Source organism: Hemitrygon akajei, chromosome 8 (genome assembly GCF_048418815.1).
Source record: "Hemitrygon akajei chromosome 8, sHemAka1.3, whole genome shotgun sequence".
In the NCBI taxonomy this organism is placed as follows: Eukaryota; Metazoa; Chordata; class Chondrichthyes; order Myliobatiformes; family Dasyatidae; genus Hemitrygon; species Hemitrygon akajei.
Window position 1 is genome coordinate 111,788,758 of NC_133131.1, and position 18,588 is coordinate 111,807,345.

General features: G+C 40.0%; 1 protein-coding gene across 11 annotated transcripts in view; it reads left to right on the forward strand.

Annotated features, from left to right (window-relative positions):
* The window catches only part of tpk1 (thiamin pyrophosphokinase 1), a 380,881-nt gene that overhangs the window by 61,916 nt on the left and 300,377 nt on the right, over positions 1 to 18,588 (forward strand). For 10 of the 11 annotated variants that reach the window (XM_073054376.1, XM_073054384.1, XM_073054377.1 and 7 more), the window contains one exon: positions 17,013 to 17,097. In XM_073054376.1, the coding sequence (XP_072910477.1) occupies positions 17,046 to 17,097 (52 nt within the window). In that variant the 5' untranslated portion in view covers positions 17,013 to 17,045. Of the gene's footprint in view, positions 1 to 13,399; positions 13,506 to 17,012; positions 17,098 to 18,588 lie in introns of those variants that run through there. The other variant, XM_073054385.1, reaches the window with a different exon arrangement.

Genomic DNA, 18,588 nt, shown 5'->3' on the forward strand with positions numbered 1-18,588 from the left:
TGGCTGTTGTTAATTTTCACATTATAAATATCAAGGCTCCCTAGTCCTGTGTCACTCTCATCATTATCAGTGTTTTCATCAACAGCATGCAGATTAGTGCTCTTTGAAACCGCAGCTTGACTTTTTATCATTTTTATTCTTGTGCAGTCCATTTATTTTTGTCTGCCCAACGTGCTGTTTGTGTATGTCTTACTTTCTTGCATTATCTGCAAGTTTTGCATTAAAACCTGCATTGGTCTGGTGTATTTGAGCCCCTGCCACCATGATAACACAATTTGTTTGGCCAGGCAGGGTTTTGTTTAGACATTGCAATCTTGTTCACATTCACTTTAATTCCTGACTTCAACTCAATTGCATCTCTGCTCTTTCCATTGGTACAGCTGTTTCAATTGTTCATTTAACTGAAGTTGTGCTTCAGTTAGGAGCCATTTTGAATGTTTTCTTGTAAAATTCCACAAGCTGAATGATCTCTCAGTGCATCACAAAGCCCATTACTGAACTGACAATGCTCAAACAATCTCTTCAACTCAGCCATGTGAGCTGAAATGGACTTCCCTTTATTTTTATTCTTCTTATGAAACCTAAAACATTCTGCAATCAACAATGGTTTAATTTCTAAATATCCCTGCATTACTTTCACATTATCAACAAAGCTCATTTTGGCTGGTTTAGTTTGAACAGTCAAACTTATAAGCAACCTGTTTGCTTTCCTACTTATTACACCCCACAAAATTGTTCTTTGCTTCTCATTGGCTATTCCATTTGCTTTAAACTATTGCTCAATTCACTCAGTATACATATTCCAGTTATCCCTTGTGCAATCAAATGCATCTGTCTTTCCAATGGAGCTAGCCATTTCAGTTATTTTTTATTTGTGATTATTATCGCATGTTACTCACTGTTCATGAATCTATGAATTTGGTCTTTTTTTTGCCTTTTTTAAAATGTTAAAGTCTTGCTGAGCCTTTTTGTTAACTCAAATAGCTCAAAGCACTTCAACGGTAGGTAGTCATCTCAGGTTCATTTAAAACTTCCTTCCTACTACAGTTATGTTTTGTAACTCCAAAGCATAAAACTAATTGAAAGAAAAAGAGCCGGGAATAAAGTTTGTACTCTGGTATCGTTTTTACTTTAGTGAGATGTGCACTTATGACTTGGTGGTGTGATGGCATATGTCATTCACATACTTATACATATAACTCATAATAATTCATGTAATCAACAAAGATTGCTTAAACAATGTATTTACAATATTACTCAAATATTACTGAAATATTAAATACACAAAAAAATGGTTAAGTTTAAGACCACAAGGAAGGATAAGATCCACTTTGTGTGCACTGTACTGTAGAATTGATGGGCAGAAAGATTGATGTCTTCAACTTAAGAAGTGCATGTTGATTCCTGCTTAGTTATTAGCTTTGCACACTGTTGCATTCAGATTGATGTTCATCATTACCTCATCATTGGCTTTCTGTTCAGGTGCATTCAGATTAAGGACTGACCACGGACCATGAAACTGTCTTGCATTTATTTAAATTAATTTAACTGGAAGAAGATTTTAAAGCTGCACATGCTGTAAATTTGAAAAGACTGAAAATGCTGCAGTAGGTCAAGCAGCCTCAGTGGATAGCAAAAGACAGCTCACTTGAAATTTTTGAATTTAATTGATATGTGTAACCTGCTCTGGCTTAGACATTTTGGTTCAGAATTGGCTTGCTCATGGAAGACATGGTTGTGATTAATGGGTCTTACTTTAGCTGGTGATCCATGACTGGTGTTGTTCTGCAGAGATCTGTTCTAGGACCTTTGCTGTTTGTGATATTTAGATCTTTGAATGAAAACCTGGATGGGTGGATTGATAAGTTTGCAAAATGACACATAAATTAGTGGTGTTGTAGATAATGTTGAAGATTGCCAAAGGATGTGGGGAATATAAGTCAGTTACAAATGTGGGCATAGAAATGGCAGATAGATTTTAGTGGTTTAGCTTTTATTGGCTCAGCTTAATTAATATGCCACCTATTAACACTAAAATTGAAAGGTCTGATAAATGTAAAAGGCAAATGGGAGGTGTTGCACTTTGTGAGATCAAATATTGAGAGAAAATAAACAGTTAAAGACAGGACCTTTAACAGCATTGATGCACAAATTTGACCCAAAGAGGAAATAGGGGCAAATTGGAGCTGAGGAAAGGGGAGGGTGGAGTTAGAGAGAGAGAAAATGAGTGGAGACGAGGAGGCTATAAGATGATAAATAGAGACACAAGGGTGTTGTACATACTGGAATTTGATGTGATAAGTGGAACCAGATGAGAAATGGATGAGTGGCTGATGAAACCAGTTTGGGGAGTTGAAAGGAGATTGAGTAAGTACAGTGTGTGGGTGAGAGTTGAGTGGGACCAGACCGAAGAGGGAAGAGCCTGGCTGGAATAGAAGGTAAGAGTAAAAGGATCACAGAGTGTAGGTTACCTGACAGTTGGTGTTGGTCCTCACCCTGACAGTGGAGAAGATTGAAAACAGATAGGCCAGTGTAGTAATGGGAAGGGGATGCAACTGGGAGCTTGGGGTAGAGATTCCAGATACAGAGCATTTGTTTTGCAAAACAGTCAAATAGTCCCCACCTGGTCTCGCCAGTATCGAAGAGGGTACATTGAGAGCACCAAATGAAGAGGAGATTGGAGGAAGTGCACGTGACTCATTTTAGACCCCTGGATGGTGGTGAGGGAGGAGGTGTATGGACAAATACGGTACTTCCCGGGAATGAAAGGGAAAATGCTTTTGATATAACTCAGTTTTTCTCTCTTTATAGATGCTACCTGACCTACTGGCCATTCCTGTTTTATTTTAGATTTTGAACAACTGCTGTGTTCTGTATCTCATAAACATAAGAGAATCTGCAGATGCTGGAAATCCAGAGCAAGCCACACATAAAATGCAAGAGGAACTCAATATGTCGGGCAGCATTGTTGGAGAACAATAAACAGTTTTGGGCCGAGACCCTTCATTAAGACTGGAAAGGATGGGGGCGTGGGACAGAATAAGAAAATGGGGGAGGGGAAGGTGTAGAAACTGGAAGGTGAGACCAGGTAAGGGGGAAGGTAGGTGGATGGGTGTTGGAGGGTGGTGAAGTGAAAAGCTTAAAGCAGAAGAGTTAAAGATCTAAAGAAGGAATGTGATAGGAAAGGACAGTGGAACATACAAGAAAGGCAAGGAGGTGGGGCATCAGAAGGAGCTGATGGGCACGTGATGAGAAGGGAGGGGATGAAAAAAGAGAGAAGGGAGATAGGGAGGGAAATGTGTAGGTATTTCAGAAATTGATGTTGATAATGTCAGTTTCGAGGCTACCCGGACAGATTATGAAGTGTTGCAAGCAGGGCACATGCTACACCTGCCCCCACACCACCATTCAGGGATACAAACAGTTCTTCCAAGTGAGGTGACACTTCACCTGCAAGTCTCTCGAGGTCATCTAATGTATTTGGTACTCAGGTGTGGCCTCCTCTGCATCACTGAAACCCGGCACAGATTGGAGCCTGGTTCACCAAGCACCTTTGCTCTGTCTGCCACTATAGAAGGGATTTCCTGGTGGCCACCTATTTCAATTTGAATTCCCATTCCCATTCTGACATAATGGTCCATGGCTTCCTCCACTGTCATGGAGAGGCCATTGTCAGGTTGTAGGAACAACACCTGATATTCTAGGTAGTCTCCACCCTAATGGCATGAACAACAATTTTCTAACTTATGGTGAATTCTCCCCCCTTGTCCCTTCTCTCTTTTTCCATAACACTTTTGGACTCCCTTCTTACCCCTTCTGTCCATCATCCCTGGTGCCAGTCCTCCTCTTTCTCTCAAGGTCCACTATTCTTTTCTATCAGATTCCTTCTTCACTCCTTTACCTCTTCACCTATCACCTCAAAGCTTCTCGCTTCATCCCCTTCCCCACCAAAACCCACCTTCCCCCTCGTGGTTTCACCCATCACCTGCCAGCTTATTCTGGTTCTTGCCCCTTCCTTTCCAGTGCTGATGAAGGGTCCTGGCCTGAATCGCCAACTGTTTATTTCTCTCCATTGATAATGTCTGGCCTCTTAAGCTCTTCCAGTATTTTGCGTGTGGTGCTATGTATCTCACTGTTTCATCACTTTTTAAGTCCCTCCTTTATTCTCCTCCATGTACATCACCGTCAGAGAGATTAGCTGTTAATATCAGCAGTCTATTACTTGAACTATTAACAATTTCCCTTGTCACAGATGCTGCCTATCTTGTTCAGTGTTTCCAGCGTTTCCTGTTTTTTCTTTTAGATCCTTAATGCCAAAGGAAGTCACTGAGATTATTTTAATTGCTGTAGAAGTTTAAGATTTGGTAACAAATAATTTTGGGGCAAAGCATAATATTATAGTCTTTGGCAAATAAAGGTGGGGAGAAAGCGGCTTCATGTGCATTCTGAATGAAGGTACTTCAGTTCTTTAATAATGTCATATTTAGCTATACAACATGCAATCTATCTGAACACTGTGAAGGAACTCAACTGAAAAAGTAAATCTTTAAATTTATCTGCTGTCTATGGTGGGTATCCAATAGATGGAACACTGTTAGGTTACATGCCGATGTGTCAAGGTATCTCTAAAAGGGTTCAAAGAATATTGAAATGCAACAGGGTGCCTGTTACTGCTGATGCTGTGAAGTGCTTTTTCATTGTCTTTATTGCACTAATGTATTTGTGCAAAGTCATACAGGTAGTATTTTTTCCATACACAATCTTTTTGTTGACTAGTGAAGTACCCTCATAAAAAAACGTATCTTTTTCTGACCTGCAGTTGTGAAATTTAAATTGTAAATCCATCGTCAATGCAAAGTAAATAAGAGCTTAACCTACGGTATATTTGTGGTGTAGTGTTGCCTTTGTAATCTTCTGTTTGTTCAAATGCTTGCTATTACCATGATTTAAGTTTGAGAATGATGTGTCTACGACTACCCAGAGAATAATTGCAGCTACAATTGCTGAACATTTGAAATTTCAAGATAAAAATCTTGAAATACATCTGTCAACAGCAGCCATCTGGCACAGCAGTTATAAACATCAGCAAAATTATTTTCCACCCTGTTCCGTAACCTTGTGGGTTGCATATTCCTGGGGAAGAACCCTGATTCAGATAGTTGTGTAGAAAGTCATGCAGGGAGCAGGAGAAGGAAACAGGAAGATGAGATAACAGCCTGGTGACACTGTAACACAGATGTGCAAAAACAGTTTATTCTACATTTAGAAAATAGAGCAATACAATCCCAGTGTTAACATGTTGAAATCAAAACCCAAAATGTGACTGTTGTTGAGCATATAAATAATTGTTTGCTAAAGGACCATCTAATAGAATCTCCATCAGTGCAAAATATTAGGCTGCAGAATTTGCAGCCATCTTCACTTAGCAATGCTGAGTTAATGGTCTATATTGGTCTGCCAAATGAGGTCTCCACCATCACAGATGCCAGGCTTCAGCTAATTTGATTTTATCCAAATGGTGAGAGTGCTGGTTACAGCAGATGGAACCATACCATAGATGGAATTGAATGGAAGAAAGCAAATGGCATGTTGGCTTTATTGGAGTTTAGAAACAGGGAATATTGATACAATTGCAGAAGGTATTGGTGAGGCTACTTCTGTTTAGGTATACTGTGTTTTGATGTACATGTGATAAATAAACTGAATCTTAAATGTTCCAGAGTGGTGTGTACAGTTTTGGTCTCCTTATTTAGTAAAGAGTCTATTAGCACTGGAGACATCAGGATAATTCCTGGGTGAGAGAATTGTCATATCATGTGCTGCTAAAGAAGTTGGGTCTTATTGAAACATATAAGGTCCTAAGCTGACATGACCTAGCAGATGTGCAGAGGTTTCCACTGATGGGAATGTCACAAAGGTACATTGGTATAGGAAAAAGGGGCTTTTATTTAAAATCTGCATCGGAAGGAACTTTGGAATGCTCATGCCTGAAGGATTATGGAGACGATAAAGAGAGTTTATTGCAGATATAGATAATTGTAGATGTAGATTGTCGAGGTAGATAATTTTTTTGAAAGATGGGGCATTGTAGGCAATAGAAATTGGCACAGATAAGGAAATGAGGCCTGGAGCAGATGAACCATGATCATATTGAGAGGTGGGGTAGGTTTGAGGGGCTGGATAGTCTATTCCTGTTCCTACTTTCTTGTGTGTTATTGTGTTCTCATATACAATATATTAATGTTTGAGGGAAATACACTAATGCAGGTGTTTTTAGGTGACCTACAGATACATCACATAAGTAAAGACAAAAAAAAGATAGAAGTTGAAGTTTATTATCTTTTCAACCCTATTACATGTATACCACCAAATGAAACAACAATCCTCCAAACCAGGGATTCCCAGCCATCTCTCTGCCATGGACCTTGACCATTAACAGGGATCTGTGGACACCACATTGGGAAATGCTGCTCCAGACCAAAATGCACATCACAGTACATATAACTCACACACAACATACAAAGTAATATTATTAAAAAATCATAAATAATGTGGTGCATTTACCTCACAAGTTAAAAAGTTAACAGTATAGCACTACTTGTGCTTCAAATGTGGTGAGACCTGGATGGTGGCAGGGAATTCAGTGGTCTCACAGTCCGGAGGAAGAGACCGTTTTCCATCCTAACAGTAAAGTTCATGTTCTAGTTTAATTGTTGTGAATTCATACATGAATATAATCAAAGGAAACCGGGTTACTCCGGCACCAAGGCGCAAAACACAATACAAACAGTCGCACACAGCACAAGACACATAGAGCACATAAAAGACAGGAGGCACATATAAGATAATAGTAGAAAACAGTCACACAAAAAAAAGGTCCAAGACCTTTGTCGGGATGCTGTTCATCAACTATAGCTCAGCACTCAACACCATCGTTCCCACAATCCTGATTGAGAAGTTACAGCTCCTGGGCCTCTTCTTCCTCTTCTTTTTCCTCTTCTTCTATATTATGTATTGCATTGAACTGCTGATGCTAAGTTAACAAATGTCATGATACATGCCAGTGATAATAAACCGGATTCTGATTCTGAGTCCATGAATTTTGCAAGTGTCTGCAGTCGAATACAATACAGCTTGTCTTCTGCTGAGCTAACACTGGGGGGCAGCACCGACCCCTTGCCTTAAGCTATGGTACTTTCTGCCTGATGGTCAGGGACAAGAAGATTGTTGGACAGATAGGAGGGATTATTGACAATGCTAAAGACCCTGCAAACACAGTGCTCCTGGTATGTATCTCTGATGGGTGGGAGAGAGACCAGTGATCCTTTCAGCAGTCCCGACAATCCTTTCTATGCTCTTGTGGTCAGCTGCCTTGCAATAAAATGCAGTATGTCAAAAACATTTTTTAAGCAGTTGGTTGTACAGAGTGCAAGAGTTAAAACGTTGATCAGTGTGGAAATTGGTGAGTGATTGAACCTTATTTAATTCAGCACTCAGACATTACAGCTTTAGCTCTAATTTGTATTTTTTAAGTTTTTAGTCAATAGCAAGCTTAGAAGAAGATGAAGAAGTTCAAATCTTCTCTTCGACGGGAGTTCAGTGAGACCCTCACTCACTGCCCACCCTCCGTTATCTCCGCTTCTCTCCGTCTCTTCGACCACATCCTGACCCAGACACGGTACCATAGCCACGTCTCGTTTTTGGGAACGTGTCTTTCATGCTTATCCCCTCCCCCTCCCCCCTTTATCTTCCCTCTGATTGGTTTTCCACCTGGTGCCTCTAGGCCCTACCCCCTCCCCTATCTCTATTACTGGGCTTCGGCCCTCTCTTCCCCCCCATTCCTGATGAAGGGTCTCGGCCCGAAACGTTGGCTACTCTTTTCTCACAGATGCTGCCTGACCTGCTGAGTTCTTCCAGCGTTGTGTACGTATTCTTTGATCCACAGCATCTGCAGTTGTATTTTTGTGTGAGCAAGCTTAGTTAGTTGGTCATGACAATTTCACTGTAAATTAGTAAATACTTTCTAAGTAGTTAATTGAATAAGTGGTAATTACTATTGCTATTATTCTAGCTTGAGTGTGGGTTAAATCTATAAAAGAATAAATAAAGCTTTGCAAATCAACTAAGTCAATTTACAGTGCAATTTTTCAAAGTGTAGTGGTTAGAAATTTGATGCAAGGAGAAAGGAGAGCCCTCTGCTATTTGTTAGTTATATGTAGTTCCAGGTGGGAAACATTGTCTCCTTATGTGTACATACTGTAGATTTGTGCTTGGGTCTGGTGTCCCTCAGCAGCCCAAAGGTGTATGGATTGGTATCGTGAATGGTGTATTTGATGTTACCCTTAGTAAAAGTGGATTCCAGGAAAATCAAGACTGACATATGCGAAAGGAGAGGTTACAGGGACATATCGTACATATTAATGTGCAAATAGGATTGATGTGAATACTCTGAAGGCTGCATGAATTCAAAGGGCCAAAACACCCCAAGTTCATAGAAAATAGAAAAGCTTACGATCAATTTAAAAGTAGTCATGAGTAATTAAAGTAATAAACCAGACTAAATATTAAGTGAAAAGAAATCCTAGCAATTCAAATATATAGAAACATGACTCAATAAGACATCAGTGAAGGGAAGATTCACTAGAACAGTTTGATTCAGTCAGCAGACAGATCTCTTAGATTAGGTGATTGTCTAGATTTGAAGATATCAAGGATATTATTGAAAGTTGGGCAATTATTGGGAGCTGGGACAGTGATGTACAAGCCCTTTGGCATTCTCCAACTGGACTGAGGTACAAGCTGGATAGTAATGAATGGGATAAAAACAATAATGACGAATAAAAGTAATAAGAGTAATTTCATTACATATGATAAAGAGACCATGCAACAGGCAGCATGATGGGAAGAGGTAAGATCATTGTGTTGGATGTTGTTTCCTGCTGCCATCAGCAGCAGTAGCCTTCAAGACCCTGTTACAAGCATAACACAAAAACTAATCTCAATCGAAGTCAATCCGACATGATCATATCTAAATCATTAATGTATGTATTTTCAAAGAAGTCTCTGTCTAATCTGTCACCATGGATAAATAAAAGTGGAAATATGTGTATTTAAAAAGGAGGCAAAATAGGCTGTGGATGTTGGAATCCGCAGCTTACAACAAAATGCTGAAGGAACTCAGTGGCTCAGGCAGCATCTGCAGAGGGGTTTGGACAGTCAGTGTTTTGGATTACGACTGTTTGTTTGCACTGGGTCTTGAACGATCTTAATCCAAGACCTCAATAGTACATTTTGCTCTATGGATGCTGCCTAACCTACTGAGTTCATCCTCCATTTTATTTCTTGCTCACACTTAAAAGGATCTGTACACCCAGTAATACAAAATACCTAGACTTATACATTCAAAGGAAAACAAAGACAATTGGGGAGCAGACTCTCTAAAGGCCTCCCTCCTATCTAATCACTCAAAGCGCTGCATGCTACGAGACAAAAGATCTACAAGATCCCAGCAATAAACCATCAGTCCCAAAAATAACTCTGTCATCTTAAATGATGCTGCAATGGATAACTCATGAAATCATAAAACCATGTACCATTGCGGGAGGCAATTCTGCTTGCAAATAGCTATCAAATAATCCTGTTTATTAATTATTTTTCTCCTCCAAATATTTATCTATTTTCCTTTTTATGGCTGTTATTGAATTTGCTTCCGTCATCCTAGTTAACAGTTCATTTCAAATCCTAATATATTGTTATACTAAGTTTTTATATGTGGCCTATCATTCACCTTAAATAAACTAAATTATATTGCCTCAGACTTTCAACGCTTTAGCCATTAAAGACTTTTCCACTTTGTTTACACTCTTGTTAGTACTTTCATTTAGTACTAGCCAGGATTGACTTCCTTCAGTGTCCATATAGGATGGACATCTGGGCAAGAATGGCTTCAGCTGAGTTTTGCCTGCAATAAGGAGCATGTAGCATTCTCTAAGATGTGGACTTGTAACTTACCTTTCTTGTTTATGAGACTATGAGGTGAAATCTTCCTGTTTTCAAAGTATTTTGATACCTCGGCCATCAATTTAGTATGTAGCCTTTTCCATGCTCGGTGTGGGGATCTGCATTCCACGCACCTGGTTACCATGGTGTCCATTTTCAAAACACTCTGAACCATCCAAAGAATTGTCCAGCTCAGTTTAATTATTGTTGCCTTCAAAGTTTAATAAATATTTTTCACCTTCTGAACTTCTGTAACTGGATGATTACCTGCTTGGAGTGAAAATGTGAAAATACATTCTGTCTATCATCTATATCCCTCCATTCTTGTCATATTGTACATCTTATTTAGAAGCCTTTTAAACTCCACCATGCTGCCTGATTCCAGTACTACACCTGGTGACCTATTACAGGTATCTACCATTATTTGTGTCAAAAAAAACTTTCTCCTCATGTTGCCTTTAAATATTCTCCCTCTAGCCTTAAAAGCAAGTGCTCTGGTGTTTGACATTTCTGTGCTGGAGAAAAGATTCTAAATGTCCACCCTGTCTATACCTCTCATTCTTTTAAGAGCCTCTCTTAGGTCTCTCCTCAACCTCTGACACTGTAGGGATAACAACTCAAGTTTGTCCAAGTGTTCCTTATAGCTCACAGCCTCTAATCTTGGTAGCATCCTTGTAAACTTCTGCTCCCTCTCCACAGTCTCCAGATCCTTCCTGTAATGTGACAACCAGAACTGCACACAATGCTCAAAGCGTGGTCTGACTGAAGTTTTATACAGCTGCAGCATGATTTACTCTTATACTCAACACTTCTAGCAAGCATTCTATATGCCTTCTTTACCCCCTTATCCACTCCGTTGTCACCTTCAGTGAACTATGGACCTCACCCCTAAGAACCCTCTGTACGTCAATGCTATTGTGGAGTCTACTATTAACTGTATTCTTTCTCTTTTCATTTGACTTCCTGAAACCCAACACCTTACATTTGCCCAGATTAAACTACATTTTCTATTTTTCTACTCATATATGTAACCTATCTATATCCACTGCATTCTTTGGTAATCCTTTACATTGTCCATAACACACAAAATGCTGGTGGAACGCAGCAGGCCAGGCAGCATCTATAGGAAGAAGTACAATCGATGTTTTGGCCTGAAACATCGACTGTACTTCTTCCTATAGATGCTGCCTGGCCCGCTGCGTTCCACCAGCATTTTGTGTGTGTTGCTTGAATTACCAGCATCTGCAGATTTCCTCGTGTTTGCACGAATCATAGTGTCATTTTGCTTATCCACCCATCTACATTTTCATCCAAATCAAAGATATACAGTACAGGATACCACAAGCAGGTCTGAGTACCAACCCTTATGGAGCACATCTCATCGTAGCCTTCCACTCCTATGCTTTGTCTTCTACGGGCAAGCTAGTTCTGAACCTATCCTTGCAACTTGCCCTCAACTCTATGCACCTTTATCTTCTGAATCAGTCTACCATGAGGGACCTTATCAGAGTCCATGTAGATAATACCCCTTGAATTACCCTCATCAACCTCAGTTGTCACCTCCTCAGAAAACTTGGTCAGGTTTGTAAGGCATGACCTACCCTGCACAAAGCCATGCTGACTGTCCCTAAGCAGGCCATAGCTTTTCAAATGTGTATAAATCCTATCCCTCAGTCTCCTCTCTGATAGATTCTCTACCAGTGAAATGAGGCTTTCTGGCCTATAATTGCCTGGATTATTCCTGTTTCCATTCTTGAACAAAGGCACACCATTTGCTGTTCTCCAGTTCTCTGGGGCCTTGTTCGTTGCTAGTGAAGTCACAAATACTTTTGCCAAAGTCTTCACAATTTCCTCACTTGCTTCTATCAATATTCTGGGATGTAGGCCATCTGGCTGTGGGGACTTACTCTCCTTAATGCTTTTCAGAAGATCCAGCACCACTTTCCCCTTAATTTCAAAATGTCCCAGGACATTAGCATGCTCCCCTCTGCCTTCACTATTCTCCAAATCCTCCACTATAAATACAAATACAAAGCACGCATATTGTCACCTCAGGCTCAGCCACTTGTTCTCTCTCCAAGCGTAAATTTCATTATTTATACTTAAATGGGCCTATCCTCTCCTTAGTTATCCTCTTTTTCTTAGTTTAAACCTAAAATGCCTTGGGATTCTCCTTGCTCCTTTTCTCTTTTGGACCAAATTTAAGGCCTCTTGGGTCATCCAAAGTTCCCTTGCCTCACCGCCCTTGTGCTTCTTACTGGAACATGCCAATTGTGAACTCTGATCAGCTATTTGTTAAACATCTCCCAGATGTCAGACATGGACTTGTGTGACAGCAGCTGCTCCCAATCGATGACCTTTTGTTTCTGTATTATCCTGCTGTAATTTGCCCTACCCCAATTTAGTACCTTCCTGCAAAATTGCATTTTGTTCTTACTCAAAGCAGAGTTAAAACAAAATGAGTTGTGGCCACTATTCACAAAACGCCCACCTACCATTCCTAAAATGTTCTGTCACTAGGCCTGGCACATTTCTGAAAAGCAGATCCAGTGTGTTTTCTCCTCTAGTTGAACTCTTCACATACTGTTTCAAGAACACTTTTGGATGCTCTGAGCAAATCCCACCATCTAAGCCACTAAAGAAGTTACAATCAATACTGGGGAAGTTAATATCACCCACTCTGACAATCCTGTTGTTTCTGCACCTTTTCAATGCTCTGTCTACATATCTGTTTCTTCACCTTTTGGTGATTATTGAGGGGTTCAGAGTATAATCCCATTAGTGGAATTGCATTTTTCTTATTTTAAGTTTATTCTTCTTACTCATGTTCCTAGCAATGCAATAAGCATATTTCAGCCCATCCATCCCTCTATGTTTAGTAGCCTCAACCCTACCTCCAGTTGTCCCAATGACCCTGCCACTCTGGTTTTAGCACCAGCAGATCTTCCAGTGAAGACATCGGTTCCTCTCCAGAAAGATGCAAACCAACTTGGCTTTCCAGGTCCCACCTGACTTGGAAGAGAACCTAATGATTCATAATTCTGAAGTCCTTCTTCCTGTACCAGATCTGCGTGTTGGTCTGCACTGTATATCTGTTTCTCACTTCAATAGCACGGGTAGTAAATCTGAGAATAAAATCCTAGAAACTCTGCTTATTAACTTTCTACCTAGCTTCTTAAAATATCTTTGCAAGGTCTCGCCCCAGCTTCTACCTAAGTCATTGATACCTATAGACTGCAGTGTCTGGCTGTTCACCTTCCCCTCTCGGATGTCCTGCGAGACATCCTTGACCCTGGCACCTGAGAGGCAATACATGATCCTATCTGCACCCCTTACTTTCGAGTTGCTCTATCACTATCGCTCTGCCTGACTTCTCCCTTCCTCTCTTTGCCTCAGGGCTGACCGTGGTGCTACTAACTTGGTCTGTGGTGAGAGCCTCTGAAAGGTCATTCCCTCTTAACAGTATCCAAGGGGATCTACTTGTTGCTGAGGATAATAGCCCCAAGGTAACTGCACTGTCTACTTGCTCTCCTTACTTCTCCCAATGGTTATCCATCAATCTGTCTTCCGCAGTTGAAGTGTCACCTCTTCACTAAAACTTACATCTGTGATCTCTTCAGCCTCCTGACTGATCTTGAGTTTATCCACTTCCATTTCCAGTTTCATGAGCTGACCTGTCAGGAGCTGCATCGTGAGCTCCTCCATCAGGGAGACTGTGATGTTACATGATTTTCCTGACTACAACTGTTTGCTGAAGGCAAATGACAATTGAGCGAACAGCTGTATGGCTTTAATTGTTTCTTATCCATTTGGGTAGGGGTTGATTAGATCTTCAGCTGAGAATTGTTCATCCTCCTTCATTAATTGCTTTGCCACGCATTGCTTGATGTTTGTGTGAATCATTAACTGTAATTATAAAGACAACAGATTAAAATAATGTGGAGAATTATAGGCTTAAATGTCTAAGGAATGCTAGACAATATTATTTCATATGTGTTCGTAAATTGGAAATGTGATAATTGAGAGACTGATTTTTCTAGTTATGTTAGCATTTAAACATATATTGAATATGTAACAGTACAGCATAGGAACTGACCCCTGAGGCCTGTGCCAACATTGATACCAAATTAATCTAATTCCAACAGTCCTCACATGGTCTATAGTCCCTCCCTTCTCTGCTGGTTCATGTGCCTGTCTAAATTGATTCTGCTGTCTCCATGACCCTTGGCAGTACATTCCAAACATCTACCACTCTCTGTGTCAGAAGAAAACTTGCCTCACAAATCTTTAAACTTTTCCCCTCTTACTTAAACCTGTGCTCTGTTTCATGTTACGTTTCCTTTCCTGGGAAAGAGAGCCTTGACTATTGATGCTACTTTTGCCTCTCATAATTTTAAATATTTCCATCGGGTTTCTCCTCAGCTTCTGAAGCTCCAGAGCAAATAATCCAAGTTTGTTTGTAAAGCTAATATTTGCTAATCCAGGCAGCATGCTGGTGAACCTCTTTTGCATCCTCTTCAGAACTTCCATATTCTTCCTGTAAAGTGGTGATCAGAACTCCACACAATACACCGAATACGGTTTGAAGTTAATAACTCATCGGGGGGGGGGGGGGGGGTCTTGATAAGTTTGTGGCCTAAGGTAGAAGGAGATGAGTTATTAACTTCAAACTTTCTGCACAATCACTCAAAGAGTTGAACTGCATGTGCATGTAACAAGAGCTGTATAACTCATCTCCTTCTACAGTTATGAGTGATGAACAGACCTGATGGACAATGGGGTGCAGAGTTAACCATTCCCCCCCCCCCGAGAACTACGAACTATTGCTGTTGTTATGCTGCTCATGAGAGAGAGATAAAGCCCAGGCAAGAACATAAAGCTACAGATAAGAGAGGGGAGAGAGACTGTTGATTTACTGTATTATGACTCTTCCTGGATTATTTACTTTCCACTACAAGGACTTTGCTCGTTAACATTCCTCAGGAGATAGCAGGAGTGGCCTGATTTGATGGACACGGTCATTCAGAGTTAATGGATAGCTGAGACCCCGTGAGTGGGCATAAAAGACAAGTCTGGAGAGACACCCTTCCGACACACCAGTGGACACTGACTGAGTGTTGGGAACCCACAGAAAGGTGGGGGCTTCAAAGACCGAACCAGGAGATCGGTCAATAAAGCTCACAGTGTTACAGCAGGGCCGGTGGGGACTTGTGTGTGTGTCCACTCATGCCAGAGTGACGAGTCCACCACAGAAGAACGGTCTAGCTGAAGACCAGAGGGGTCATAACTGAATGGCCACAACGATACGACGGATTAAAAAAGCCACAAAAAGGTTTGCCTGCCGCAACTGTTGCTGTTACATCTCGCTCACTTTCTCTCTCTCCAACGATTTCAATACAACAACCATAACTACTTCAGCATTTATGAACTGAACTCTATACTTTCCTATGACAATTCATTTACCCCTAGACATCGATAGAGCTTGTTTATTATTGATTATTATTATTCCTACACTTTTAGGTTTATTACTGCTAACTTGTTTTATATGTATATTTGCATTTTTGATATTGTATTGTGTAGTTTATTACTAAACACCTTTAGTTTGGTATCACCAGACTCCAACGGATTCTTCTTTCTCTGCTGGTCAGACACCCAGTTACGGGGTACGTAACACTACTTTAGGACACAAATTTATCAATCACCCCATGCTGTAGACACTTTCTGGAGGTCCAAGATCTGTATGCTCCACGACTGCTGGACTAAGTGTGTAGGAGGGGACTATGTTGAAAAATAAATGCGCTAGGTTTTCTAAAATTGACTCCTCTACCTTAGGCCACGAACTTATCAGTCACCCCTCGTACATACCAAAGAACAGATGTCCCAACAGTGACGTGTAGTATCATTCGTCACAGGCTCCTCTGCCACTTGCCCTCTGTCTTCTGTGGCTAAGCCAATTTTGAATTCAATGTACACAATCACCATGGATCCCTATGACCTAACTTTCTGGATCAGTCTATCACGAGGGTTCTTGTTGAACACTTTACTAAGGTCCATATATTCAACATCATTCTTCCCTATCAATCATCTTCATTATCTTCTCAAAAACACTTGTATTAGGTTCAAAATAAATGACATCCTTTACATAAATTCATTTTGACGATCACCAATGACCATGCTTTACTAAATGAGTAATTCCTATCCCTAAGTATCTTTTCCAATAATTCCCTTCGATGGTGTAAGGCACACAGGTCTAAAGGTTAAAGAGGATACAAGGATCTCTGAAAAGGCCTTAGCGATCTCAACTCTGAATTCTTAATAACCTGGTATAGATCAGGCCCTGGGGACCTATCCACCTTAAATTTCAATAGATCCAGCACTCATCCTCCTTCATATTAACATTTAGAAAATCAAAATACTCCTTTCTCATCACACTATGCTCAATGCAAAGAACTCATGTGGTATCTCGCCCATTCCATCTAGTTCCTGGTTGTCAAATTCCCTTCTTTGTCCTTGAATGGTCCTCTACTGTCCTGAGTGCTCTTATGCATAAAATAGCTTGGTATTTTCTTTAACCGTGCCTGCCAAGGACATTTTATGCCCCATGTTAGCCCACCTGACCCCCTGTTTAAGTGTTTTCCTGCTTCATTATTTTCTTCAAGGGACCTGTTTTATTTCAGCTTCCTCAACCTTAGACAATGTTGAAGAATTTTAGTAGAATTGCAAACATCACTATTTCAAGATATAAATTCAAATGTAACTGGATTTGAAATGATACGAAGATGAAAGTTACCTCTGTGTGTGTGTTTGGCAAAATATGTTTTTTCCTATAGTGCATGTTGCTGCAATTTTATGGAGTAAGCTCTTGTTACTGAAGTATTGATTCATACATGATCTTATTTATTTATCAGTGCGGCATTAATTCAGTAAACATGTTGTTACTCATTACAGTTTAGAGATTTGAAAGTTGTCCAATAATGTAATCATTATTTTATTTTGTATTTGTTTGGTTGCAGACTAAGAGAGGGAAAACTTACAGGTCTACACTGATGGCTGCCAAAGATGACACATTTATTCCTCTGGACTGTTTACTTCCTACAGGTACTTTTATTTTTCTTCTCAAACAATACATTGTGTGCTTACTAGCACTATTTGTCATTCACTTGATGTTTGTACATGGATCTACCATTTAAAACATATTGAGCTTTTTGCCTGGAGAGAAGAATATGGACTGTTTCTACTGGATGGAATGTGTGGACTGACATTCTCATAAAGTTGACTGTAATGAATCAGAAGTTGTGTGTCCTCCAGTTCTTTTATAGCAATTTATTCAATAGTTTTCTGCCTGTTGATATTTTGACTAATTCTTGAAGGTGTTGAAAGTACATCAGTAGCAGAAATGAAGCATCAAATGAGTGTCATTTCAGACAGTTCTAAATGAAAAATGTCACCATGCTAAATAATCAACTTGTCAACCTCAGGTGACTGAAACTGTGCCCCATAAATATTAAACAACATTGTCCTGAATTATAAATTCAGTTTGTCTTAAAGGATTAAATCAAAATGTCCTAATAAAAAGTGAGGGACAAATGACAGTAGCTTATTAATCTTGTATTCCAATGCAATTGCCACTCATTATCTACAGAACTGCGCATTCTTATTTATTATTGTTTTAATCTATTCTTTATTGGAGAAAAGTAATGTGCTTTTTCTGAAGAGTATGTGCATCCAAGCAAATGGCCTGGACATGCTGAGAGGTAGAGCCTCTGGATTTGGCTCACTGCCCACAGTGCCAAACTACCTGAGCATTGGCTGGGTCAGATGGAGATCTCTGACAGGCTACACCTACCAAGTGCATGGTGAAGCACAACAAGGCCTTGGGCAGTGCACTCAGGCACGTTTTTACAAGGGACATCTTAAAATTCATAAGAGTGTTTTAATGATTTAATTGAAAATTAAAAGGTAATAATATTAATTAAAATTAAAAGGAATAATTACATATATTAAAACAAAGTAAAATAAAAACCTGTCCTCAATTGGATCCAACTATTGAAGAGGTTCCCAATCTTTTTTATGCCATAGACTGAAACCATTAAGCAAGCGGTCCATGGATGTCAGGTTGGGAACCCCTGAACTATTGCTTGCCAGCTCTTGCTCCCACCCCCTCTCCCCACCATTCAGTCCATTTGAAGGGTCTCGACCTGAAACTAGACTGTCCATTTCCTTCCTTACCTGCTGAGTTCCTCCAACAGCTTGTTTATTCTCCTCCAGCTACTGCAGTGCCTTGTGTCTGTTGTTGCTGCTCATAGTCAGTACACGTGTAATTTGATGGACGTGATCAATTAGGGTTTATTGAGGTGTTGCTGTTAAACTCAGGCTGATATCTTATTTCTAGTTTTTATATATTCAATGTGATAAGCTGCAATTGGGAACATTTAGCAGCGTGCAAAGCATTTAATATGCAATGACCCATTAAGTAATGCCAGCGTGTATTATTTTCAAGTATTTGCTTTTTCAAATAATTAAATAAGCAATTTAACTAAACTATGTAATTTAACAATTAACAACAAGTAATTTATAGAAATAACAGGT